The sequence below is a fragment of the Pinus tabuliformis genome, chromosome 8 (assembly GCF_031772625.1).
Source record: "Pinus tabuliformis cultivar Carrire ecotype Pingquan chromosome 8, CPIR1, whole genome shotgun sequence".
In the NCBI taxonomy this organism is placed as follows: domain Eukaryota; kingdom Viridiplantae; phylum Streptophyta; class Pinopsida; order Pinales; family Pinaceae; genus Pinus; species Pinus tabuliformis.
In genome coordinates this window covers 911,004,281-911,030,885 of record NC_142294.1, presented here as the reverse complement: position 1 = coordinate 911,030,885, position 26,605 = coordinate 911,004,281, and the positions used below count along the sequence as shown (strand labels likewise).

At 39.3% G+C, this 26,605-nt stretch overlaps 1 protein-coding gene across 2 annotated transcripts in view; it reads right to left on the bottom strand.

Annotated features, from left to right (window-relative positions):
• The window catches only part of LOC149238498 (putative UDP-N-acetylglucosamine--peptide N-acetylglucosaminyltransferase SEC), a 113,601-nt gene extending 88,673 nt beyond the window's left edge, over positions 1-24,928 (bottom strand). For both annotated transcript variants that reach the window (XM_089373051.1, XM_089373052.1), the window contains exon 1: positions 24,250-24,928. In XM_089373051.1, the coding sequence (XP_089229177.1) occupies positions 24,250-24,463 (214 nt within the window). In that variant the 5' untranslated portion in view covers positions 24,464-24,928. The remainder of the gene's footprint in view (positions 1-24,249) is intronic.
• Between the last annotated feature and the right edge of the window lie 1,677 nt (positions 24,929-26,605).

The window sequence follows — 26,605 nt, the reverse complement described above, 5'->3', positions numbered from 1 at the left end:
TGTCAGTGGAGTTTGCATCTTCAAGAGGAGGCTAAGGAAGCTAGTTTGCATTTCCAGGTAAGGATTTTCACTTGAAAATTCCTCATTTCACTGTTGTCCATGTATTAAATTTTTTTATGTGTTCTAAACTTCTAACTTCTATCATCTATGCTATCAAATCTCTAGTTATATGCTATCAAATTTTGTAGGCTACACGTGCATTTGTTTTCCTAAATGTAGCTTTGGTTTTCCATGTTTCTTAGCTGCAATTTTTTTTTAAATGGCAGATTTCTTTGCAAATTTTAATTATTTCAAGCAAACATGGCTCCAAAAGGCAAGGACAGTGCATGAGCTCATTATGATGTGATTGATAGAAAAATGATATGCAAATTATGCCATAAACCTATTGGAAGTGGAGGTATTCCCAAATTGAAACAACACTTGGCTAGGTTAAGAGGCCAAGTAAGCCATGTGGTGCACCAAATGAAGTGTTAGGTCCTATTAGGGCATAATACCTTTCCAAGCTTGAAAAGTTTCAAGAGGATAAGGCTAGGGATAAGGCCATGCAATATGACATTGCAAGGAAGAGGGAATTATTAGAAGCCATGAAAGAGAGTGGGTGTGATGATTATGAGATTCAGGACTCCTCTTCTATCCCTTCCACCAATGAACCTTTTCACTATGTTCATCCTTGTTTTGGCCAACTGTCAAAAGGAACAAAGAGAACAAACATCCAAAGTTATTTCGCATCCTCTGCCAACATTGCCTCTTCTAATACCACTTCCTCCCAGCGAAATCGACAACCCATTTTGGATCAACATTGGAAAAAACAATGCAAAAAACTTATCATCAAAACATTGCTAGATGGTAGTATGATGCAGATATCCCATTTAATATTGCTCTCACCTTACTACCAAGCTATGTGGGACTCTGTTATAGCTGCAGGAAAGGGCTTCAAAGGCCCTAGTATGCATGACTTGAGGGGAGCTCTTTTGCAAAAAGAGATTTCTTCCATTGATGAGTATTTGGCTAAGTATAAAGATTCATGGCTCAAAACCGGTTGTTCCATCATGTCAAATGGATGGACTAATGGACAGAACCGCACTATCATTAATTTCCTTATTTCTTTCCCTCAAGGAACCATGTTTTTGAGATAAGTTGATGCATCTGATAAGGTGAAGGATGCAACCCTTCTATTTGAGCTTTTGGATGACATTATTCAGGAAAATGGGGAGCAAAACATTGTGCAGGTCATCATCGATAATGCCTCAAACTATGTTCTTGCTAGAAAGATGCTTCAATCCAAATATAGGACCATATTTTGGACTCCATGTGTTGCACATTGCATAGACCTCATGCCTGAGGACATAGGCAGAGTGGAGTGGGTAAAAAACATTGTAGATCATGCCAAGTGCATTATAAAATACATTTACAACCACTCATGGGTATTGAACCTAATAAGGAAAAACATTGGGGGCAAAGAGCTTGTTAGGCCTGCAATTACGATATTTGCAACTCACTTCCTCACATTGCAATGTCCCAATGCTCAACATAAAAACCTGTAGAAAATATTTTCTTCTGATGATTGGACTGAATCTCATTGATAACAGATGGAACAATCAACTCCATCGTCCTATACATGCAGCTAGGTATTTTTTGAACCCAAAGTATCATTATAAAGCTCGATTAGGAGATCCGCAGGATGGAGAGGTCAGAGATGGATTGATTGACTGCTTGGAGTGCATGGTCCTTAGCCATGCAGACTAGCTAGAAATACATAAACAACGTGCTCTTTTCAGTATGGCAGTTGGTGCCTTTGGCAAAAACTTGGCAAAGATGGCAAGAGATGTAGATCAACCAGGTAAGCAATTCCAATTTCCAATTTATTTTTCTTTTCAAGTTAAATTCTTTACAAATTTACAATTCAAAATATCTATAAATACTTGTAATTTGTAAATATGTAATGAAATAAACTAAGTTACTAATTAATGTCTTTTTCTTTGCAACACATTGGTGGGAGTCATTTGGCGGCCAGTGTCCTCAATTGCAAAAGTTTGCAATTAGAGTCCTCAGCCAAACTTGCAGTGCTTCAGGTTGTGAACGCAATTGGTCTATTTTTGAGCGCATACACATGAAGAAGAGAAATCGTTTGGAACAAAAACGGTTAGATGATCTTGTCTTCGTGCAATACAACCTTCAACTAAGGAGGAACCAAATGATGAACAAAACACTTGATCTAGATCCCATTGCGTTGGACAATATTGACCCAATAACAAAATGGGTGGAGGAGACTGAAGATCTTGTGTTTGATGTTGATTTTGATATCGAAATGGCATTAGCGGGGGATGAGGCAGATTTGGTGGCACCATCAAAACCAAGATCAGTAGAAGCATCAAGGAAAGGCAAACAACAAATGGAAGGCACTAGTCGTGCAGCTCGACCAACTCGTGATTCCATTAGGTCTACTTCTATTGTTATTAGTGGCATTGCTACTGAGGTTGCAGATGAGGCTGAGGCATCCTCAGACTCTAAACCAGATGATGTCTATGTAGCTCCTGATGATGATCCTGTGTCTAGTAGTGGTGATGAGTTTTATGATTGATCATGTGTAGACTCGTAGTAAGCCAATGGCCTCATAGCTTAAAAAATTGTTTTTGGACTTTATAATCCATTTAGAGCCTCATTACTTATGTATTTTGTCGATGATATATATTGCACTCGGTGCCATTTTGATATATTCACCTTCACATGGTATATAAATGAGCAAACTTTGCATATTTTGTCTCTATTGGCTTGGAATCATGGTTTTAAATCTTAAAAATAGTTTTTTCATTAAAAAATGATTATTTAATGTATTTTTTTTAAACAGGTTCGTTTAGACCTGACCAATCTCGATTCGACCAACTCTAGTTCGAAACCCAGTTCATTAGGTGGATCAGTCCAATCAAAAGTTTCCATTTTTAAAACATTGGTTTAGCCACATCTCCTGAGAGGCCTCGGTACCTATGGAGCCAGTGCCCTCAAGGCCTAGGATGTGATGGACCACCTAACACAACATGAACACAAGTGCAAGCAACCATCCATCAGAGAGTAAGATCATATATGCTTCTAAGTGGACTAAACTTGAAACTTAAAGGCATATTAATACTTCAAACAAGGATCACCTTCTGATATCTAACTAGACCAAGTCCCGTAAAGGTGTTCCCTACCTTGATAGAGGTGGCTAATGGTCAACCCTATTAAGTGTTTCCAACCCTCAAAGGGAAGTGTCAGTTCCAAGGCCAACAACTCAATCAATAGGTGTTAGTGTAAATATGTGATAATGGAGGGGGAAAGGCTTCATGGCCAAGTGCCATGGTCAAAGGGACCAACTGATGGGGGTGTCCACATCCTGAGTGTATGAATGTAAAGGAGGGGCAACCGTGAAGGCATAAGTTACCTTGCTCGCCCTGCTTTTTCCACCCCTCTTGTGCACCTTTTACTTCTTCTTGATGATGGTTTGCATTACCGCATATAGCTCAAGTGTTAGAGCTTGTTCTTCATGATGTAGCATTTTTATTAGCCCCTACGATGAGACAATGCATTGCCCAACAGCGTTGGGACATGCAAGTGTTCCTTTTGATGTGAGGAGCATCACATGCTCAAGAACCAGGTGATGAGTAATGAGGAGGATAGAGCCCATGCTAGGCTTTTGCCTATGCGCTAATTTATTTCATTGGCCATCTTTTTCATTTTGATTTCTTCTTTTTCTTTTATTGTGGCCATGATATGATTTTTCTTTCTTTTAGCCACATCAACCCCCAGGGCAATAGTTTTCTGACCCTACTCAAGTAGTGTGAAGATGTGGGTGCCAAATCCAAAATAACCAATGACAAGTTAGACTCGAAGAATGGATGTGGAATATGGGGCTCGTAATGTGTGATGGAAAGTGCCAAGTATGGCATAGGGGACAATGAACACGCTATCTCAATCTAGATTAGTAGTGCCCCTCTTATAACCCTAAGGCCTTAAGGGAGGTCCCACCAAACCTCTTTGTAATGTGAGACAACAAATTTACAATCAAGATCGGCCAATCTTCCAGACCACCCCTTTATCCATACTAAACACCCAAAACAAGCAAGCATAAGCACCCAATTGCAAAATGATCAAAGTACCTTTTGAATAATAGCTCACCTTCATCCAAGTGTAAATTCCAGATGGTGAGAGGCACATGCTTGATACAAATGGTGGAGGGATATGGCATATCACAATCAAAAAGTGGCTATTAGCAGTTGTTGGTTGGTTGGTTGTCCGACTAGTCATCAAATGTAGGAGAAAAGTTTTCTCCTATGGGGTTACCCATTTCGGTGTTTAAAGGACCTACACATAAAACTATTATTAATATGAAGTTGTATATATAATAATTAAATTTAATATACAACATAAAATCTCACCAATATAGTATAACAGTCCTTTTCGATTTTCTCCTTTACTTATAATAGCTATCAATACATTTTATTATAAGGGTTTGACCTTTGACTGGATTAACCAAGTACCTAGATGAATTTCAAAACCACATTGGACTCTTTTAAAACATAAACTAACATGGGGCCATTAACATCTAATCAAATTGAAAAGATGAATAACAAAGGCATTCACTAGACATAAGGTGTGACAACCATTAAAACAGAAGACTTCTTACACCTCTGGAAAATAAAACAACATCGATTAAACATGCAAATCAATGACCCAAGCTTTATGAAACACATATAATCATAGAATGTCATGGGAATGACATTGGAAGTCGCACACCCTCCCAATCTAGTGTTGCAGGAAGTGTTGCTCCCCCCCTTTGATTCAGGGTATGATCTATGTTTCCAAGCAAAGCATCCCCAAAGCTCACCCTCGAAGCGTGAGTCGATTTTCTAAAGCGTGCTTCTTCTTGCAAAAATACGCTTACTGGAAAATCGAAAGCGAGAAGCTTCCAAATTTGCGAAGCATGCATGGAACCTCAATGCCACGCCACTTAAAATATGCTTCAAAAAGTTTCACAACTACTTCTACTGAGAACACATTCACTTTTGTGGGGCGACTTATTTTTTGGCTAATATGTGGGTGGGACCCACGATAAAGGAAGGTGTTATGTAAAAATAATCCATAGCTATTAGCTAATTAGGCAAAAGGGCATGATCAAATATCATGCCCATTCACTAAGAGGCACCTGGGGTTGTATTTAAGCCAGGGCCTCCCACAATGTAAATCATCATTGAGAATTTATTAATAAAGTATATATATTATGTCTAATGTTGAGTTCCTCTGTTCCATCTGGTATCAGATTAGGGCAATTGTTAGGTCCCTATAATACTAGTGTATTCCCTTATTATTATTGTCATTGTACCCCTTATTGTTATTGTTGTACCCATATTGTTATTATTGTGCCGCATAGAAGCCCACTATTGTTATTGTTGTGCCCTTACATTATTATTGTTATATCAGCTTTGATTATTTTGTGACCCCTTAGACTCTTATATATAGGAAGGAGGACTTGTCATTTATATCATTCAAGAATTGTTCATTTGTGTAATGTAAAGGAGGTTACGTTTTAAGTCGTTGATCTAACTCTTTCTTTTATTTTGTGAGCTAGTTGCATAACAATTGGTATCGAAGCTTTGGATTCTAGGGTTTCGCTGCTTCAAACAAGTCATAGTGGCATTTTTGTTATAACTTTTTTCTATGAAGTTTCAGAAGCTGAAACTAAAACCCATTTGAGACAAATCGTAACGAACCTCGTCACTGAATTTCAGATCTTGTCTCGCTATATTTTCAGAGATATGAACTGAAGAAATTAGGGTTTTTGCAGGATCCTGAATTCAATCTCAAACAGGTCACCTTAGGAAAATCGTAATAACTTTCTCTCTAAGCATCTGATTCAAATTTCGTAAGAAGTGACAAAAAGCGAATGGACTGTAGTTTGTTGGGTATCGTTTTCAGAACCTAAGGTCGAAACAGTGACATGTGGCACATCGTACAACTTCGCTCTATTGAACCAGTCTATAATAAGGTCATCACGGGAGATTGGGCATAACTCTTTCTTCGGGAATCCAATTGCGAACAGACTTGCGGGTTGGAAAGAAGACTTGGAGGACTATCATAGGCCGAAATTTCAGATCTTGGAGATCTTAAATTACAAAGTTACAGTCATTTCAAGATCGAGCTCATACAAAGCGGAAAAAAAAAAGGTGTGCAATTTTTTTAAATTTGTGGAAGTCTTGTTTGAGAAAGTAGTTTGAAGTGATTCAAAGGGCATTGTGAAGCATAATTATCATTCATTGAAGACCCTGTTAGTGTCAGTCTTCCCAGCCTTCCTCCAGTGATCAAACATGCTCTTACAAAGTGATTTTGAAGTGTCAAGGTCAAATTTTGTCATTTCAGTGAGTCTTCAAGCAAAATTTGGTCACTAGGCATTAGGTCTAGGGTTTGCTTTAACTCCTTCTAAAGTTGTCCAAATGTCGGTCCATGTCACCATTCAGCTGAGTTTATCATCATTCATAAGGTTGTCACTATCATGTCAGTGTCTAATGAGTCATTTTACACCTTGTTCATGCTTCAGTTGTGCCTTGGCAAGGTCATTTCCCTCTCCTAGGGTTTTGAAAACCAATTTCTCTTGGACGGTCAAGTCATCGGCAAAACTTGTATCCAGATGTTCATACACCTTCCCCTATCCTTAAAATACCCTATCAAATGCTTCCCATCCCTTAGATCCCCCAAATTCCTCATTTTCGCACAAACCCTAGTTTCTAGCTACAACCTGGCAATTTTCTAGGTTTGGCCTGTGTTTTGCCCTTTTGGACCCCTTCCCCTCACTCAATCTCTGAGATTCCACTTTCCCCTGCTTCCTAACATCCCTCCCCACTCCCAAAAATTTCCTCAAGAATTTAGAAGCCCCCTATCCCCTTCATTTCGCTTCATTTCGACAAAATTCCTTGTTTCACACATCGGGACAAGTTTCACTCAAAAGATGTTTTAGAGAAATCAAAGATGAATTTTGGGAAACTGAGAGAGGTTTTTGTCCACAACATGCCAAAGAAGAAAAACCTCCTTCACTTTTTGCACAGGTGTCATGGTTTGAGAGAAATGTCAAGAATACCGTTGCCTCGGGAGAATCAAAGACACCTCTGAAGTGACCTTGGGAAAATCAAGTTTTCTCCCAGCTTGGTTGGCCAAATGATTTGCTTGATGGATAAAATGATAACTAGACACAAAGAGCTTTCCAATGAGCTATCATGAGTTAAATTTGGGGTTGAGGAAGGCATTCAAAAGTTGACTGCAACAGCACTCTTCCTTGAAGCAGCCTCATTTGGCACATTTTGACCAGTCTTGGGAGATTTGATTTTTGACAGGGCAAATGAACTCCAAATTGAAAAATTCCAGTTGGGTTGGAAAGTAGACTCAAAGACCTTTCCAACGAGCTATCATGCGCCTGATTTCGACACCGGGAAGGCCTCCAAAAGCCTCCTGCAAAAGCACGCGACCCGTTGAAGGCGCGCGACCCATCAGGACACATTTGCCAATGCAAAAATTACACTGGCGCGACCCGTTGAGGGCGCGCGACCCATTGGGGATTTCTCCACAGAAATTTTCCAGTGAGCCACAAATCAACTTCTTTCTCCTAAATTTCTTTAGGTAGGCTTCTAAATCATGGTGATTTTGCTTGGTAAAGAAAAAATGAGCATGGAAGATGTGTCAAATGCCATCAAGATGAAATGGGAAATTCATGTGTATTGTGTTTAAAAAGGTCAAAGTGCAAGTAAAGCTAGGGTTTTGTTTTGCTGTGCTCAAGGTCATCCTTTTCATCCCCACTTTTTCCCCACATCCCATTACCACCTCCCTTATCATTTTTACCCAATCTCCCTACCAAAAATACTAAAAGCCCTAAAACCCTACCCCTACCCCTAAAAATCAATAACATAACCCTAAACCCTACTTCCCATAAAACCCTTGCATATTATGATTATGTGATGTTGTATATGTCATAATTTCTTCCCTAAATTCCCTCTTACATACATTTTCCCTAAGTCCCCTCAAAAGTCCCCCTCCCTAACATTTCCCTTGTGCTATTTGTCCCCTTGAAACAGCATCTCAAACAGTCAAAACAGCAGGGCATCCCATGGGAGGAGTTTATCTCTCGTGAGTTTTTCACAGCGCCATCATCACCCCCTGAGGTTGTTCATGAGGAGGGAGGACCATCACAGCAGCATGACATCCCCGTCACTAGACATGTCAGCTCCTCACCTTTGGTTACTTATCAGAGAGGCCAGAGGGCCTTATTTGCAGCAGCTCGGCGAGTACTTTCTCCACAGCATGTGGAAGGGGTCTCGCCTTCTTCATCAGCTCAGCGAGTGTTATCTCCACATCAGGTGGAAGGGGCCTCGCTTTCTTCAGCAGCACATGTACCAGGGAGGGGCAAACAGCCCAAGATTGATGAGGGACGATCAGGTGTTCCGGATATAGAGTTTATTGATCTTGATGTCAGTTCTCCTAGCCGAGAGTCAAAGGAGATCATTCAGCACCTCAGAGCTGAAAATGATGCCTTGCAGAGGAGATTAGAGGGGGCACAATGGACCATCACATACCTCGAGCAGCGCAACAAACAGTTGGAGGATGAGCAAGCACTTGATGAGCTGTGGAGGATTCGTAGTGACCGCATTTTGAACCGGAGAAGACCCGGTGATCTATTGCCCGCTGACCGAGAGTCCATGCTCATCCGGGTAAATGCACACTTGGAGAGGCTGTTGGCTAAGGCCAACCAAGAGAAGAAATTGCTGAGGAACATGAAGAACCATTATTGGGCAAGAATGCATGTGTGCAAGGCAAAGATGAAAATGTTCCAAAGGCGGTTGGCCAAGGCACAAAAAAGGAGAAAGAGGCCCGATCCCCTCCATATCTTGGCTGAGGCCTCACTGAAGGACCAAGGCACTAAATAGCCCAGCCACAGCACAAATCCCAAGAAATTTTGAAAATTTTGGGTCAATTTTGATTTTTCAGGCAATTTACAGGTTTTTGCTCATTAACGGGTCTCACCCCCCGCGCGACCCTACATCATGGCAACTCCATTTTGCAAAAACTCAGCATTTCCAGACTTGTCATGAGAAGTTACATATGCTCATCAATGGACTTGAGATTTTATGAAGTTTTGGGCCTCCAGAAAGTCAAAAAAAAGCAAAAAATGACTTTCTGCCACATTTTTGAGTTGCAGAAAGCAGTCTTGGGAGATTGCAATTTTGGAGGGGCAAATGACCACCAAATTCAGAAATTTCAGTTGGGTTGGAAAGTAGACTCACAGACCTTTCCAACAAGCCTACTCTTGCTCAATTTGGACACCGGGAAGTGCCCCAAATGTGGTCCCAAAGGCGCGCGACCCGTCAGGCAAACTTCTCCAAATTTCAATGTACAGCTCAAAAAAACGCAGTTTGACCTTGTTTGACTTTTTGGGGTGGATTATTAGGCTCTTTGATGTAATTATTGTACTTTTATGATACTTACTCTTATGTACCTCTTCTAGAAGATTCATTCATGAAAAGGGTGAAAATTAAATGAATGAATTGGTTTCCAAGTTTATAGAGGCAAGTTGTTTTGACTGCCTAATTTGTAGTGCTTAGTTTAGAAGTGGTTGAAACAGCTCCTAGGATAGTGAGCTCGACCCATGGAGGCAGGGAAAGAGGTTAGATCATCTATATTATGTACTTTCTTGCTCATTTTCATGGTTGGACTCTTGAGGGAGAAGCTATCATTGTATTATTCACTGTATCTCTGTAATTTTTGGCTAAGGAAGACCAGGGTTTTGCAGTCCTTTTTGGGATTCTTGTGGTTACATGTATTGATGGTGTGTTTCTCTATGTACCTGTAAGTGTGTTATGTGAATCATTTCCTTTCTTTTCCTTCTGCACATTAAACAAACGAAGTGTTAAAGTAAGAATTCATGACTGTCATGCTCTGCTTTTAAGTTTGTTTAATTTCAATGTTTTCTACTGTTTAAGGAGAATTCAAAGTTATTGTTTGCTCTCCTTAGCTCCTCACCTGTCTTCCCTGACCATCCACCTCAATCAAAGGCATCAATACTGTCTCCTACCTCGCCCCAAAGAACCCCCTGCAGAAACTGTGTCCAATCCCCGCACCCAAAATTGCCATCCCCTCAATTTGCCACCAAAAACCCTAAAAACCCCAAATCAACCTTTTTGATCAGTTTACTAGCCTAAAATCAGTGTTACCCTATTGGTCATCTCATCCATTGAAGATTTCACCGAGATAGACGGAGAAAGCCCTCTCCAGCCCCGTAGGGCTAGCTACGAGGCTAAGTGGTTTGATGTTGCCTTGAGATTTACCTTTCTCAGCCTGAGGTGAAATTTCAAGCGTTAACAGACCCGAAGAAAGAAAATGGAAATACCTAGTAAGCAACCTGAAATCTCTACTATGACGCATGAAGAAGAGGAAGAAATGCAACATGATATATCAAAATTACAAGACCAAGTGCAACAAATTTTGCTCTCACAAAAAGTAACTAAAGCTAAGATGGATGGTTTAAAGAATGGAATGGAAGCGAAGATGGATGGTCTAGAAGCAAAACTTAAAGGCAACATGGAAGACTTGAAGATAGATTTGACAAAGTTGCTACAAGAAATGCTTACTACTGGCGAAAGGGTAGTAAAGGAAACTCATGATGAGAACAAAAGAAATGTTAGTCATGATTTCATAGACTCTAACGTAAGATTGAAGATCCACCATGTTCCAAAGATCGATATGAGGAAGTTTGATGGCAAAGATCCCATAAAATGGATACTACCGATGGAGCAATATTTCGATCTCCATAATGTGCAACACACGCAAAAGGTATGCATTGCAACTTTATATTCGGAACCCAATCAGTTTGTATGGTATCAATGGCTTTGTTCACTTAAACAAATTGTCACTTGGGCAATTTTTATGGAAGAAATGATAGCACATTATGAGAATACAAAAAGCAACACCTCTTTTATCCAATTGATAAATCTCAAACAAAAATGTTCAATGGTGGAGCACATTGAGGACTTCCAAAAATTGAATATAAGGATAAAAGATATTCCAGAGGAGCATAGGATTGATGTGTTCATAGAGACTTTAAAGGATAACATCCAACATGAAGTTCGCCTTTGGGAACCTGATTCATTGGAGAAGGCAGTCACATTGGTAAGAAAAATGGAAAGCAAAATTATGGCAACAAGGAAGGCTACCACTCACAACCATAAAGATAGAAGTGTTGTTGCCCCTAACCTTCCACAACCTACAAGGTTGACACCACAACAATTGGAAGAAAAAAGAGCAAAAGGGCTTTGTTATAGTTGTGATAGCAAATACACTAAAGGTCATAAATGTGCTGAGAATAAATTATTTTATATAGTTTGTGAAGAGGAAGAAGAAAAGGAACAAGAAACTTCAAAAGGAGAGGATACACACCAAGAACAAACCCTAGAGAAAAAAGAAATGAATCCGACCATATCTTGTAATGCTTTGGCCAAAATTACCACTCCTCAAACTATCAAGATAGAAGGACATATCAAGAAGAAAAAGGTAATAGTGTTGATTGATTCGGGCAATACCCATAATTTTATTCATTATAAAACAGCCAAGGAATTGAATTGCTTCTTATATCTAGCACCAGAGTGTCAAGTGATGGTTGCAAATGGAGGAACCATAAATTGCTCTGGAAAGTGTCATAATATCAAGCTATCCATGGGGGGATATGTGTTGAATAGTCCAATGGTTTCCATCCCAATGGGTGGTGTTGATGTTGTACTAGAAATTCAATGGCTACAATCTTTGGGTACGATAGCTTTTAATTTTCAAGAACTTTTCTTGAAATTTTTTTCGGAAGGAAAAGAAGTTGAATTAAGGGGTATCATAGGGAAACCGGGAAAGATAATCAGCTCTAATGGCATGACAAAGCTTCTAAAGAAAGAACAACAAGGCGTAATTGCACAATTATGTTCGCTTGAAGTTCCCACATTGGAATCATCTATTTCTCCAGATCTCCAAAAAGCCTTGAACAATCATTCCAGGGTATTTGAGACTCCCAAAGGCCTCCCACCTATTCTTGATCATGATCATGCTATTCATTTGATTCTAGGAAGTGTTTCTCCAAACATTAGGCCTTACAGGTATTCCTATGCCCAAAAGAGTGAAATTGAATGTATGGTTGCAGAAATGTTAGAGGTTGGTATAATTCAACCTAGTCAGAGTTCTTTCTCTGCTCCAGGATTTTTGGTGCACAAGAAGGATGGATCATGGTGCATGTGTCTGGATTATAGGGAGCTCAACAAGCTCACTATTAAAGATAAATTTCCCATTCCTGTCATTGATGAATTGTTGGATGAATTGCATGGAGCAATTTACTTCACCAAGTTGGACCTTCGTTCAAGATATCATCAAATCAAAGTGAAGACTGAAGACATTCCGAAAACAACATTTAGAACTCATGAGGGTCATTATGAATTTTTGGTCATGCCTTTTGGCCTTACCAATGCACATTCTACATTTCCAGGTTTGATGAATTCCATTTTCAAATCCTTCCTTAGAAAATTTGTGTTAGTATTTTTTTATGATATCCTAATTTATAGCAAGTCTTGGAAGGATCATGTTCAACATGTTGACAGAGTGCGCAAACTATTGGAGGAGAAACAATTATATGCAAAAACCTCCAAATGTTTCTTTGGAGTACAAGAGGTGGAATATTTGGGTCATATTGTATCTCATGAAGGTGTTAAGGTAGACCCTAGCAAAATTAAAGCCATTAAGGAATGGAAAATCCCCACTTCCATAAAGCATCTACGAGGATTTCTTGGGTTCACAGGGTATTATCGTAAGTTTGTTAAGAATTATGGGAAAATAGCGGCACCTCTAACAACATTACTAAAGAAAGATGCATTTCCTTGGACTCCTGAAGCAACGAAGGCCTTTGAACATCTTAAAGAGGCAATGTGCCACGCACCGGTCTTAGCTACGCCAAACTTCACAAAAACCTTTATTGTGGAATATGATGCCTCAGGAAATGGAATTGGTGTTGTTTTAATGCAAGAAGAAAGACCCATTGCTTTCAAAACTCGTCCAATCAAAGGAAAATATTTACACAAAGCTATTTATGATAAGGAAATGTTGGCAATACTACATGCACTTAAGAAATGGCGACCGACCTTAATGGGAAGACACTTCAAGGTAGAAACATATCATGATAGTCTTAAATACTTTTTAGAACAAAGATTATCCTCAGAAGAGCAGCAAAAATGGGTCACAACAATGTTGGGTTATGACTTTGAAATCATCTACAAAAAAAGGGAAATAAAATGTTGTTGCAGATGCACTCTCAAGAAAGGATAAGGATGTGGAAGCATTGCTTTGTGTCATTTCTATTATCCAGCCAGATTGGATAAATGAAGCAAGGGATGAATGGAAGAATGACGAAAAAGCATGGGCACTCATTCAAAAGTTGCAGCAGGATCCCAGTACATCTTATACAACTAGCTGGGAAAATGATTCGTTATGGTACAAAGATCGCCTATACCTCTGTAAGAATTCCCAACTCAAAAAAAAGATTCTTCTAGAATTGCACACACCTCTCCAAGTCTATTACAACCTTTATCCATTCCAAGTCAACGTTGGGAGGAGGTTTCAATGGATTTTATCACAGGTCTACCCAAGTCCAAAGGAAAGAGTGTCATCATGGTGGTAGTGGATAGGCTTACCAAGCATGCACACTTTTGTGCATTATCTCATCCATTTAAAGCCAGTACAGTTGCTACTGCATTTATGGAAACAATTCAAAAACTACACAGAAACCCAAAAGATTATTGTAAGTGACAGAGATCTTATTTTCACTAGAAATTTTTTGACATAATTATTTTCTTGTCTAGGTACTTAATTAGCTCATAGCTCATCTTATCATCCTCAATCTGATGGGCAAACTGAGATAGTGAACAAACGTTTGGAAGGATATCTTCGTTGCTTGGTATCTAATAAACAAACTCAATGAGTCAAATGATAGCCTCTTGCTGAATGGTGGTATAACATTTCCTTCCATACTGCAGCAAAAATGACCCCATTTATAGCGCTTTATGGATATCATCCACCGTCCATCACATCATATTTAAGAGAAAATTCTAAAGTTCAAGCAATGGAAGATCACCTCGAGCATCAACAAAAAGTTCTCCAACTCTTAAAGGATAACCTCACTTTGGCACAGAATAGGTTGAAACAACACGCAGATCAACATTGCTGCGAAAGAAGTTTTGATGTAGGTGACTAGGTATTTCTACTGCTATAACCATACAAACAAATGTCCCTCAAGCAAGCTAAGAAGGATAATAAATTATCACCAAAGTATTATGGTCCGTACAAGGTGTTGCAAAAGATTGGTACTATGGCATACAAATTGGAACTCCCTGCATCTTCCCGAGTGCACCCAGTTTTCCATGTTTCATGCTTAAAGAAGGTTATAGGTGACAAGCTCCCGGTTCAAACAATATTGCCAGAACTTGACAAGTAAGGAAATCATATTGGAACCTGAAGCAGTCACAGAAACATGAATCCGACAACTATGAAATTGATCAATTTCAGAGTATCTCATCAAGTGGAAGAACTTACCTGCTGAAGATTCCACACGGGAGGATGAGAGTTTTATACAAAATTTGAGGACAACACCTTTTTGAAGGAGAGGGGCATGTTAGGTCCCTATAATACTAGTGTATTCATTATTATTGTCATTGTACCCCTTATTGTTATTGTTGTGCCCATGTTGTCCCCATATTGTTATTATTGTGCCCCATAGAAGCCCACTATTGTTATTGTTGTGCCCTTACGTTATTATTGTTATGTCGGCTCTGATTATATTGTGACCCCTTGGACTCCTATATATAGAAAGGAGGCCTTTTCATTTGTATCATTCAAGGATTATTCATTTGTGTAATGTAAAAGAGGTTTCCCCCTCGAAGAGGATACGTTTTAAGTCATTGATCTATCTCTTTCTTCTATTTTGTGAGTTGGTTGCATAACAGCAATTCTCTGCCTGCAAACACACAAATCTTCGTGTTCCATTCGTGTTCCTGCCATCCACATCCGCGACGCTGCCAGCCACCAACCACGCCATTGTTCCAGGCCCGGTCTACGATTCATCCATTGATCGTAACCACCATTGTTTCTGTTGGTCCTCTACCATCATTGTAACCCTTGTCATATTGTTGTCTGCGTTGTTCCTCTACCATCGTTGTGTTCTCCCTGATGACCATTTGTCATTCCTACCCGAGTTGTCGTTAACTTAATTGCTAAGCCGCTTCTGACGTGTCCATTCCGTCGCTCTTCACCATACTCCATCCACTGTCGTCCAGCACTGTTATCCCACTTACCATGTCCTCTCTGCCTATCCGTTATCTGCATTCAGTTCAGACCTTGCCCCCGCATATTTGCTCTATCGTCGAGCCACCAATTCATTCACTTACAAAACATCACGTCATTCGATTCCACCAACTCATAATTCATTGTTATCCACATTATTCTTATGTTATATATAAGTTATAAAATCATATATATATATATATATATATATATATATATAATATATATATTGAATTAAAATATATATATAGTTAAAAAAAAAAAATAGGATCAAGTTAAGAAAAAGAGTTAAGTTGGATAAGTATTCTCCACCTCATAGACGCTCGATGGTTGCATCAATGTCTATAGTCAATTTCAATAAAAAATTGATAGACCTTGAGGCTAAGGTGACCGAACATTGCGAAAAAATCGCACTCCAAGACACAACAAAGAGTATTAATAGAGAGTCAGCTCGAGTAGAATAAAAATGAATTTAACAAGGATCAGACAGACCTTGCAAGTAAGGTAGATCAAGCAATGGTGATGTTGACCTATATTTGTGACAAGATGAAGATTACACCCGATCAAATACCCCAGAATAATGAGGCTACTTAACATCTCAATTCTCTAGATTCGTCAAACTCGTCAGACTCACATGAAAAGCCTGAGTCTCCAAAGACATCCTCCACACCTAATCAAGAAAATAGTAACACAAATTTTCAAAATAGGCAGAGCAAAACGATAGCGACCGATCAACGAAGAGCAAAACTTGAGCTATCGAAATTTGACGGTAACAAAAAATGCATAAAGCAGAAGAATATATCAAGATTTATGGTATTGACAATGATGACGAAAAGATCAGACATGCTTCCATGCAAATGGAAGGCAAAGCATATAATTGGTATATGTGGTGGAAAAAGACGACACTTGCCATCATTTGGAGGAAATTCAAGAATGCGTTCTTTAAAAGGTTCCAAGGTGTCAAGGAAGAAGAATTCTTCACAGCTCTCACCAGATTGAAACAAAAAGGAGATATGGACAAATACACTCGAGAATGGGAAACCTTAGCTACGCAAGTACCTGGATTATCAGAAACTCGTCTCATTCAGTCATACACCACGGGACTTAAACCCCATCTGCAGACTAAACTCGAGCTTCATGACATCACTTCTATAGAGGTAGCCAAAGTCCAGACAAAAGGCAAAAGCAGCTGAAAAAAAAAATCATGAAAAATGCAGTGGCCGAAGGTTGAAAGAGTATATTCAAGACGAAGATTTCCCCAAGCCACGAATACAGATAACACAAAATATATTCCACCACATCTTCATGAAGGAGAAAAGACTAACTTGGAAATGCAAAGAATGAAAGAGGCCAAGTGCAAAAGTTGTGGCGAAAAATGGGACCCTAAACATAGGTGTGCTAAAGGAAAAGAAACCAAGAACTTGTATAAATGTGAAGCAACTAATGATTCAGACAGTGATGAATCAGACGTAGAAGAAATCGAAGATTCCCCACAATTTTCTCCAAAACCAGATGATGAGAGCATTCCACAAGTATCATTATCAGTTATAACAGATATCTCACAACCCCAGACATTAAAATTAAAAGGACATGTCAAGAAGAACAATGTAATGGTTCTGATCAATACCGGTACCACCCACAATTTTTTGGACTCAACCATGGCAAAGAGACTCAACATTTTCACATTTCCCATGCCCAACATGAAGGTTATGGTAGCTGACAGTAAGAAAATTGAAAAGGTAGGGAAATGCCATAAAGTCAAATTGCAAATTCAAGACTTTAATCTAGAATCTTCGTTCTACACTGTAACATTAGGAGGAGTTGATGTGGTATTAGCTATCCAATGGCTACAAACCCTAAGCACTTACTCTATCAATCATCAAAAACAATTTATAAAATTTAAATGGGAAGTGCAGGAACACAAGTTATATGGGTTCCAACCACGTGAGAACCAAATTGTATCATCATCCCAAATGATGAAAATGATTCAAGAGCACCAACTTATGTAGTATAGTACTACAGTGTCACCAATTAGAAATGTTAACTTCGAGTCAGGTCAACGAAGAAGCACTAGAAGTCCAAGAGCTAATTCAAAAGCACGAAAAAGTATTCCAAGACCTTCTGATGAAGATGCCTCCTAAAAGAGAAATCAAGCATACAATAGAGGTCAAAACAAGATCAAATCCCATCAACATCAAACTGTATCAATATCCACATCATCAAAAAACTGAAATTGAGAGATTAGTCCAAGATCTTTTAAAGTGTGGCATCATCACAAAAAGTAAAAGTCTGTATGTTGCTCCAGTTGTATTAGTTCAAAAGAAAGATGGATCGTTCAAATTATGCATTGATTATCGAGGACTAGACAGAATAACAGTTAAAAACAAGTTTCTAATTCCTTTTATCGATGAAATGTTGGATGAACTACATGCCGCTAAATACTTCTCAAAATTGGACCTAAGGTCAAAATATTATCAAATCAGGATAAGGTTGGAAGACGTAGCAAAAACCGCATTCCGAACACATGAAGGTCATTACGAGTTTAAAGTAATGCCTTTTGGTTTAACCAATGCACCAACAACATTCCAAGCTACTATGAACGAGTTATTCCGTCCATATCTAAGGAAGTTTGTGTTAGTATTCTTTGATGACATTCTAATTTATAGTAAAACATGGAAGGAGCACCTACAACATTTGGAACAAGTTCTTACTGTATTAGAAAACATCAGTTCTATGCCAAGAAGTCCAAATGCACTTTTGGGAAGGAAGAAGTAGAATATCTCGGGCATATAATATCTAAGGAAGGAGTAAAAGTAGATCCTAATAAGATCAAGGCTATAAGGGAATGGCCCAAACCAGTTAATATCTCCAAGATAAGAGGATTCTTAGGATTGATCGGGTATTATCGAAGATTTATTAAAAACTATGCCCATATAACCGCACCCCTATCAAACCTTCTAAAAAAGAACTCATTTCGATGGAATGATGAAGCATAAAAGTGTTTTGAAGACTTGAAGGAAGTTATGTCTAATGCCCCTGTATTGGCAAATCCAGACTTCTCAAAACTATTTGTAATTGACTGTGACGCTTCAGGTTTTGGCATAGGAGCAGTACTAATACAGGATGGGCACCCAATCGCGTTTGAAAGCAAGAAGCTCAATCAGCAAGAACGTCTCAAGTCCACATACAACAAGGAAATGATTGTTATTATGCACGCATTAGCCAAATGGAGACAATATCTCTTGGGAAGTAAGTTCTTAATACAAACAGATCATAATAGTCTTCAGCATCTCCTCCAGCAAAAAACGTTATCTATAAAACAACAAAAATGGATAGAAAAGATCACTACCTTCAACATGGATATATTACATAAGAAAGGGAAAGATAACGTAGTAGTACTTGCAGTTTCAATCATTGTCCCTGAATGGCTTAATGAGATTCGAAGTGAATATGCAAAAGACCCAGAAACAAGTGCTATAATCAATAATCTTCCTCATAATTCAATATTTGAATGGAAGAGCGATATTCTATGGGACAAGGGAAGAATTTATCTGAATGCAGATTCCAAAATTAAAGTCAAGATTCTCAAAGAATCACATGATTCACTGTCAGCCGGACATGTAGAATTCTTTAAAACCTACCATAACGCACGCCAGTCATTATTTTGGAACAGAATGAGTAATGATATTCAAAAATATGTAGCAGAATGCGATAAATGTCAGAGGAATATAAAAAAAATATTATGACACCTGGACTACTTCATCCCTTAAACATCCTGAATCAAAAATTGGAGGAAATATCAATGGACTTTATTGAAGGTTTACCTGTGTCTGATGGTAAGGATAAAATTCTTGTAGTAGTCGACAGACTCACCAAGTATGCTCACTTTATTGCAATGAAGAAATCAGACTCAGCAAAACAAATCGCTGAGATATTTTGCAAAAATGTTTACAAATTAAATGGATTTCCCAAGGTCATTGTGAGCGATAGAGATGACAAATTTAAGGGTAATTTTTGGAAGGAATTCTTCAGACATATAAGAACCTACCAGTTCAGGCTTACCATCCTCAAACAGATGGCCAAAGTTCAGACAGAGGTTATCAATAAATGTTTAGAAGCCTACTTACATTGTTATGCCTCAGACAAACAAAATAAGTGGGTTCAATGGTTACATCTCGCTGAATGGTGGTACAATTCCACTTACCACACGCCAGCGAAAATGACTCCATTTCAAGCTTTATACGATTACGAACCTCTGAAATGGAAGGACTTTGATATCATCGAGACTGAACTTCCAACTATCAAAAACCAGTTAGAAGAAACTCAAAAAGTCATCCAAACTCTTAAAGAAAATCTACATAATGCAAGAAATCGTATGAAGTAGCAAGGTGACCGAAATATAATGGAGAGGGAATTTGAAGTTAGAGAATGGGTATTTGTTAAACTTCAACCTTACGAGCAATTATCCTTAAAACATAAGGTTAAAAACAAATTGGCACCAAAGTTTTATGGACCATACCATATCGACAAAAAGATCAGCCAAGTAGCACATTGTTTAAGCCTTCCTGATAAAAGTCATGTTCACAACGTTTTCAATGTATCTTGCCTTAAAAAAGCAAACAACACTTCCGACTTTAGATGATGAAGGAAGGGTTATTCTAGAGCCAGAAGGTATCATCTCCATCAGAGAAAAGAAGTTGTGATCACAAGTAATCAAAGAATCCCTTATCAAGTGGAAGGACTTACCAGAAGAAGAAGCTTCTTGGGAAACAGAAACGTTTCGTCGACAGCACTCATCGTTACGTATGCTTTGAGGGCAAAGCATCTTTTAAAGAGGGAGGCAATGTTATGTAAAAATAATCCATATCTATTAGTTAATTAGGCAAAAGGGTATGATCAAAGATCATTCTCATTCACTAAGAGGCTCCTAGGGTTGTATTTAAGCCAGGGCCTCCCACGGTGTAAATCATCATTCAAAATTTATTAATAAATATATATATTTTGTCTAATGTTGAGTACCTTTGTTCCAAAAGGTGCAGTAAGTAATTTTAGGGATCAGAAGGGAGGGGAAGTGAGGTTAAAAGGCCTCCTCTCCCTCTTTTTTTCATTCTAATCATCCCATCTTGAGCTTAGAGGAGGAGAAGAGAGAAAAGAAGAGCCAATTCGTGAGAGCTTAGGGGAGAGGGCAAAGAAGAGCTTGGAGGAGAAGAGAAAGAGGAGAATGGAGGATTAGTGTCATCTACCTCAACTTCTCAAGAGTTGAAGAGGTAAGAGCAAACCCCAACTTGCTCATTTTCTTGTATTTTTTCATGTTGTTTTTTTCTTCTTTCTTCTCCTACACTTTCCCTTAATCTATTTCAAGTTGTGCATTTAATCAGGGGGAGAAATGGTGTTCTTTTGGGTGCTCATTCCATTTATGGTCTTCATAATGTTGGTTGGGGGTAGGCATCAAAGGGAAGAAATGGAAGAGAATAGTGGTCACATTGTTGACCCAATGTATGAAGGTGAGGAAAGGTCTCGAGGGGATGAGGATGAAGTGTTGTCTCAAATGAAAGGGGCAAATCCAAAAGATGAACTAACACCCTTGTGGCCTTTTGTGACAATAGTTGAGCGGGGGAAGGTGGTGGAAGTGTCAAATTTATTTGCCCTCATGATTGTCATAATGGAAAACCTTATAGTGGCTCATATACCCATCTAAGGAGCCATCTTTGAGGGAAATTGTCATTTGATGAAAAGAAAGAGGCTGTAGGGATCAACATTCGCAAAAATGTATCAATGGTACGAAAAAAATGCATCCAAATAGAGGAGGTTGCACAAAGAAAACATGTTGCACTTGCTGCCAAGAAAACAAAACTTCAATAGGATGCAAGTACAAGTGCATCCTCTAAATTTGGCGGCCACCCATCTTCATCGCTCATGGAACTTATGGAACATCTGAATCTAGAAGAACAATAGCGGATTTTCTTAATATTGGTGGGAGTGTGTGATTACTTTCTGCTTGTCATGTGCCATTCAATGTGCTCCACTCCCCATATTGGCATGACATGGTAAAAGGCATCAATGATGCCCCTAAAAGATACAAGAGCCCCAACTATGAGAAAGCTAGAACTATTTTATTAGAGAGATAAAGATCAAAAGTTCATAGAGCTTTGACATGGTTTACAAATGAGTGAACAGATTTTGGAGCATCCATTGTATTAGGGGGTTAGACAAATGTTAGAAACCAACATTTGATAAATGTTTTTGGTGTTTTTGCGAGCGATGCAGTATTTCTTACAGCCTATGACTCCTCCTCAATCACTTAAAATCTTTTCAAAATATTGGAGATCTCTTACTGAAATCAATTGATGATGTTGGTGCTCATAATGTGGTTCAAGTAATCACTGATAATTGCAACAAACTGTAAGGGAAAAGGAAAAATCATTGAACAGACATATCCACAAATGTTTTGGTCTAGTGCTTGGTGCACACATTGAACCTTTGACGCATGATATATTGAAGCATGGAGAATGTGGATGGATTAATTAGCTACACAAGAGAGGGAAGCATCTCATTAAATTTATCAATAGGCATACAAAGGCGAATTACTTTTATGGCACTTACCCCAAATTGCAAATGCTTAAGCTTGCAAAAACTAGATTTGCAACATATTACCTCACCTTTAGGCACCTATTGAAAGTGAGACAAGCTTTGGGAAGGCATAAGCATTGATAGAGATGGTGCTAATGTAGTGAAGGTCATTGTTCTTGACAATCAGTTTTGGTCAATGGTTAAATATGTTTTGCAATGGACCAGGCCAATTTATTACATGATTAGGTTTGCACATACGAATCTGACAATAACTGGGGAGGTGTATGAGCAGATGGATAGCATGTTGGGGTAGATTAAAGACATTGTTCAGCCTAGAGATATCAACTTGTATAACCATACTTGTACAGAGGTAGAAAAATGATGTGAAATGCTAAACCAGTGTTACCAGACACGACGAGCAATCACGAGTACTTGTTGTGTCCAAGTCGGCTCGACATTCAAAAGACTCGATTCAAATGTGGGGTGATCAACACAAGTTTGGCTCGCGATCTTGGCTCAGCGATTCATGTGATTTTTAGGTTAATGGTTATGGAAGGGTTAGCGCTAACATTTCTTTGTGATTTGTCACTTGTCATCACGCAGATCTAGAGTCGGGACAAAGAATCGAGGATCATGTTGCATGTCAACTTAAGCATTGTGCATCCACCGTCGAGCAACCCCCGGGCCACAAGCGTTGCGCAATGAGGGACCAGGGTGCAATGTGTGTCTGTCGTCAAGCTACCCACACATAGTGTGCGTCCGTCGTCGATGACTCGATCCACCCACGAACAATGAGCACCGGCTGGAACCCACTTTGTTTGCACAATGAGGAGTTAGGACCCATAAGTCACCTCTTTAACCAATTTGTCACCTCTTTCATCACGGTTTTGGAAGCACTGAAGCAGGGCCACCGCTGCAACTCGATCCATGAGAATCGAGAATTGAGATATTGCTTCTAGTTATGGTATCGAGCAGCACTAAATATTTTAAGATAAATCCAATATTGCTTAAGCTAGATTCAATCCCGTAATAATAACTAAGTTTGCTTGATGTCGACTCTAGCATTTAATTTTTCAGATTTCTAGCATACTTTTGGATCATTTTTTATTTTAATTTTTTTATTGTCTTTCACAAGAGCCACAAATTAAACACAAGTCCAAAATAGCAACAATGTTGAGAAAGAGGGACTTTGTTTAGGGTTATTGCAACAAGGTTCTCGAAGACTTCCAAAGGGAAATATATTGGAGGCATTTATAGATTCAAGTACCACATTGCACAGATATCCGGCCATGACATAGGTATCTACAAAAATGTTGACCAAGATGTCAAACACCAAGAAATCTTGGCCCTTGATATGTTGAATGAGCAAAATGCCAAGCAAGCAAACCAAAGTGTAGAAGTAAGAACCCGGAGCTGTCATTCTTCTTCCAATACCCCCTTGTCACCTCCCTCTGTTGAATCCTCAATGTTGGGCCCAAGGTTCCCACACATGGCTCGAAGTCCAAGTCAAACTCAAGGCCAAATGACTCCTGCATTCAACACTAGAGGTGGAAACATAGATACTTTTTTTGCTCCCGCACAAAACCCAATTCCCAAACTACCTTGGATGCCACTGGTTGGAAAAACCACCCATAGTGAGGCAAGGAAGACCATTGCTAACTTTTGGTACTATTTCGACATACCTTTCCACTGTGCCCCATGACAGGTACCAGGTTGACAAGTTCAATTCCCATAACATGGACATCAATTCCCCACAAAGACCAACCCAATTCCCAAACTACCTTGGATGCCACTGGTTGGAAAAACCACCCATAGTCAGGCAAGGAAGACCATTGCTAACTTTTGGTACTATTTCGACATAACTTTCCACTGTGCCCCATGACAGGTACCAGGTTGACAAGTTCAATTCCCATAACATGAACATCAATTCCCCACAAAGACCACTATCGCAGCTCGAATGCAACAACTGATAAGATTCCACTTCCACGGGGAACGTCACCAAGAACATGATGCTGGAAGATGGAAACAAGATGCGACAAAATGCTACCTCCGCTTTAATTATAGAGCGGCAATAGCTAAAGGAAAGTCACGAGTTCAATCCCCACAGAGTCACAAGTTCAAACTTCAGACATCACAGGCACTAAAGAAAGAATAAATAAAGCCATGAACCCTAAGGCAGCAGCGAAAATAAATACACGTGACTTCAAATTCCGCAGAGCTAAATTCGTTTTATTCCACATCTATTTTCACGTCCGAAAAAGAAAAGTGAAAATATAAAGTGACCAAAGCTTCGCGCTCGCCTACCTTCTCTGGTCTCTGTGGTCTGTGTTTGATTCTGCGGCTGGTGATTCAGAATCGACTCCGGCTGAGTACCTGGCAAACAAAAAGAAGATCGTTCTCCTCCTCCTTTGCTGTCGAATTTGATGTATTCCCTAGCATAGCCAGCAGCCAAACCCTGGCCCTGCCCCTGGGCCTTCTGATGCTGCCTAGTGGTGTTGTTCTGGGCGGATATCATCATCTCTGCAGACTCAGGGGGAGACTAAACCCCAATGTCACCACCTCCTTCTCGATCAAAAATGCAGAAACAAAGGACGAAGCAATGCGAGCATGGCAACAGGCGGAAGATTTCCCGCCCGACAAAATTGCAGGGCAGCGGATCGATTCCCTGGCACCTGCTGTTTCTCTCCTGCCGTTTTCCCGCACCAGATTAATTAACTGCAATGCAGACCATGTTCACGTCCGGGAATGAAGGCCTGGGTAAGGGATCTAATTATGTATTTTTATAAGCGATAAAATTCAATGCCGTACACCTGCGCGATGGAATCGGATGATTGCGTGCATCTTCTGGTATCTGCGTTGGATGGACAAGTACCGTTGGATTGTAAGGCTTAGAAATCTTGACCGCTGATATATATACGTACAGCGTACGTGGACGCATAGACTTGTCGCGGTAAATCTGGCAGGCAGACCAAGAATTTACGGCGCCTGTCACCCACTACTGGACTGACTGGGGTCGCCCTGCGTTTTTCTAATTAATAATCGTCCTTTTTTGAGTGGCATCTTTGTTTCATTATTGCGGCAAGGCATTCGTTTTCAATGAAATTTTGCGTTACGGTGCATTTAATGTATAGCCGAGGGATTCGTTTGTAGGCATCGCAAAATTTTCGGGTATCTTTATATTTTATTATTATTATAATATGGTTTGAGTGGATTTAATGATTAAGAGAATGTGTTTCTGAAGTTACAGGTTCAAAATTAAAAATGGGGAGAGTATGTATGTTTTCTTAGACTTAGTAGTCAAATTGTTATGTTTATATTTTTTTATTATTATATTATATAGTTTGAGTGGTTAAATACCATTTGGAGCCTTAAAAATGAAGATGGAAGAGATGTCAAGTCTTTTTCTGATCTTTCAGGCCTAGGGATCCGTCATTTTTATAAATTATTCTCCGAGCAGAGAGAACCACTATTGTGGAAGTTCTCAATACTGTGCAAGGTTTTCCCAGATTTATAGAGGAAGAAGACTCCGACAATCTCTCAATCCCGGTCTCGAAGGCGGAGACAGAAGCAGCTATGAAGCTTTTAGGCAAAGACAAAAGCCCAGGCCCTGATGGCTGGACTATTGAATTTTTTCTTCATTTTTTTGACCAAATTGGAGATGAAATAACTGAAGTTGTAGAGGAATCCAGAATAAAAGGAGATATTTATAGACCTTTTAATTCAACATTTATTGCTCTCATTCCTAAAAAGAATGAGCCTGAGAGCTTCGAAGATTTTAGACCTATTTCATTGTGCAATTGTATTTATAAGATTATTTCAAAGGTTATTGCTCTCAGATTAGCTCCAATACTTTCAAGGAATATCTCCATGGAACAATTTGGCTTCCTTGATGGGAGACAAATTCATGAAGCAATTGGGGTCGCTCAGGAGGCAATTCATAGCATCAAGGTAAAGAAAAAAAAAGGAGCTGTTCTCAAAATCGACCTCTCCAAAGCTTTTGATAGGGTAAATTGGCTCTATCTTCGAATGCTCCTTACTCATGTGGGATTCAGCTACCCTTTTGTAAGTTGGATCATGGGATGCATATCAAATGTCAGCTTTGCCGTTTTGGTCAATGGAGCTGCTTCTCCATTTTTCTCCAGTCAGAGGGGCCTCAGACAAGGGTGTCCATTATCTCCACTTCTGTTTCTCCTTGTGGCGGAAGGTCTTAGCAGGCTGATCCATAAAGCCAGAAGTGCGGACAAGGTAAAAGGTATAGAGGTAGCTACAAATCTCTTTATCACACATCTTCTTTTCGTGGATGACATTTTAATATTCACAAATGGAAATTACAGCGAAATAAAGGAGTTAAAAAGTATCTTTGATCTTTTTCTTAAAGCAACGGGAATGCAGATAAACGCTATGAAATCTCAAGTTTGTATTGCTGAAATGGACAGAAGGGAAAGAAGCATTATAGCTGATCTGTTTCCGTTTCCTAGTCAATCTTTGGAGGTTCCTTTCAAATATTTGGGGTTTTGGCTAAAACCTGTGGCCTACAGAAAAGCAGATTGGAACTGGATTATAGCAAAAATTGAAGCTAGAATATCACACTGGAGTTATAAATGGCTCTCCAGAGCGGCAGACTAACTCTCATTAAGTCGGTCTTGCTAGCTATTCCGGT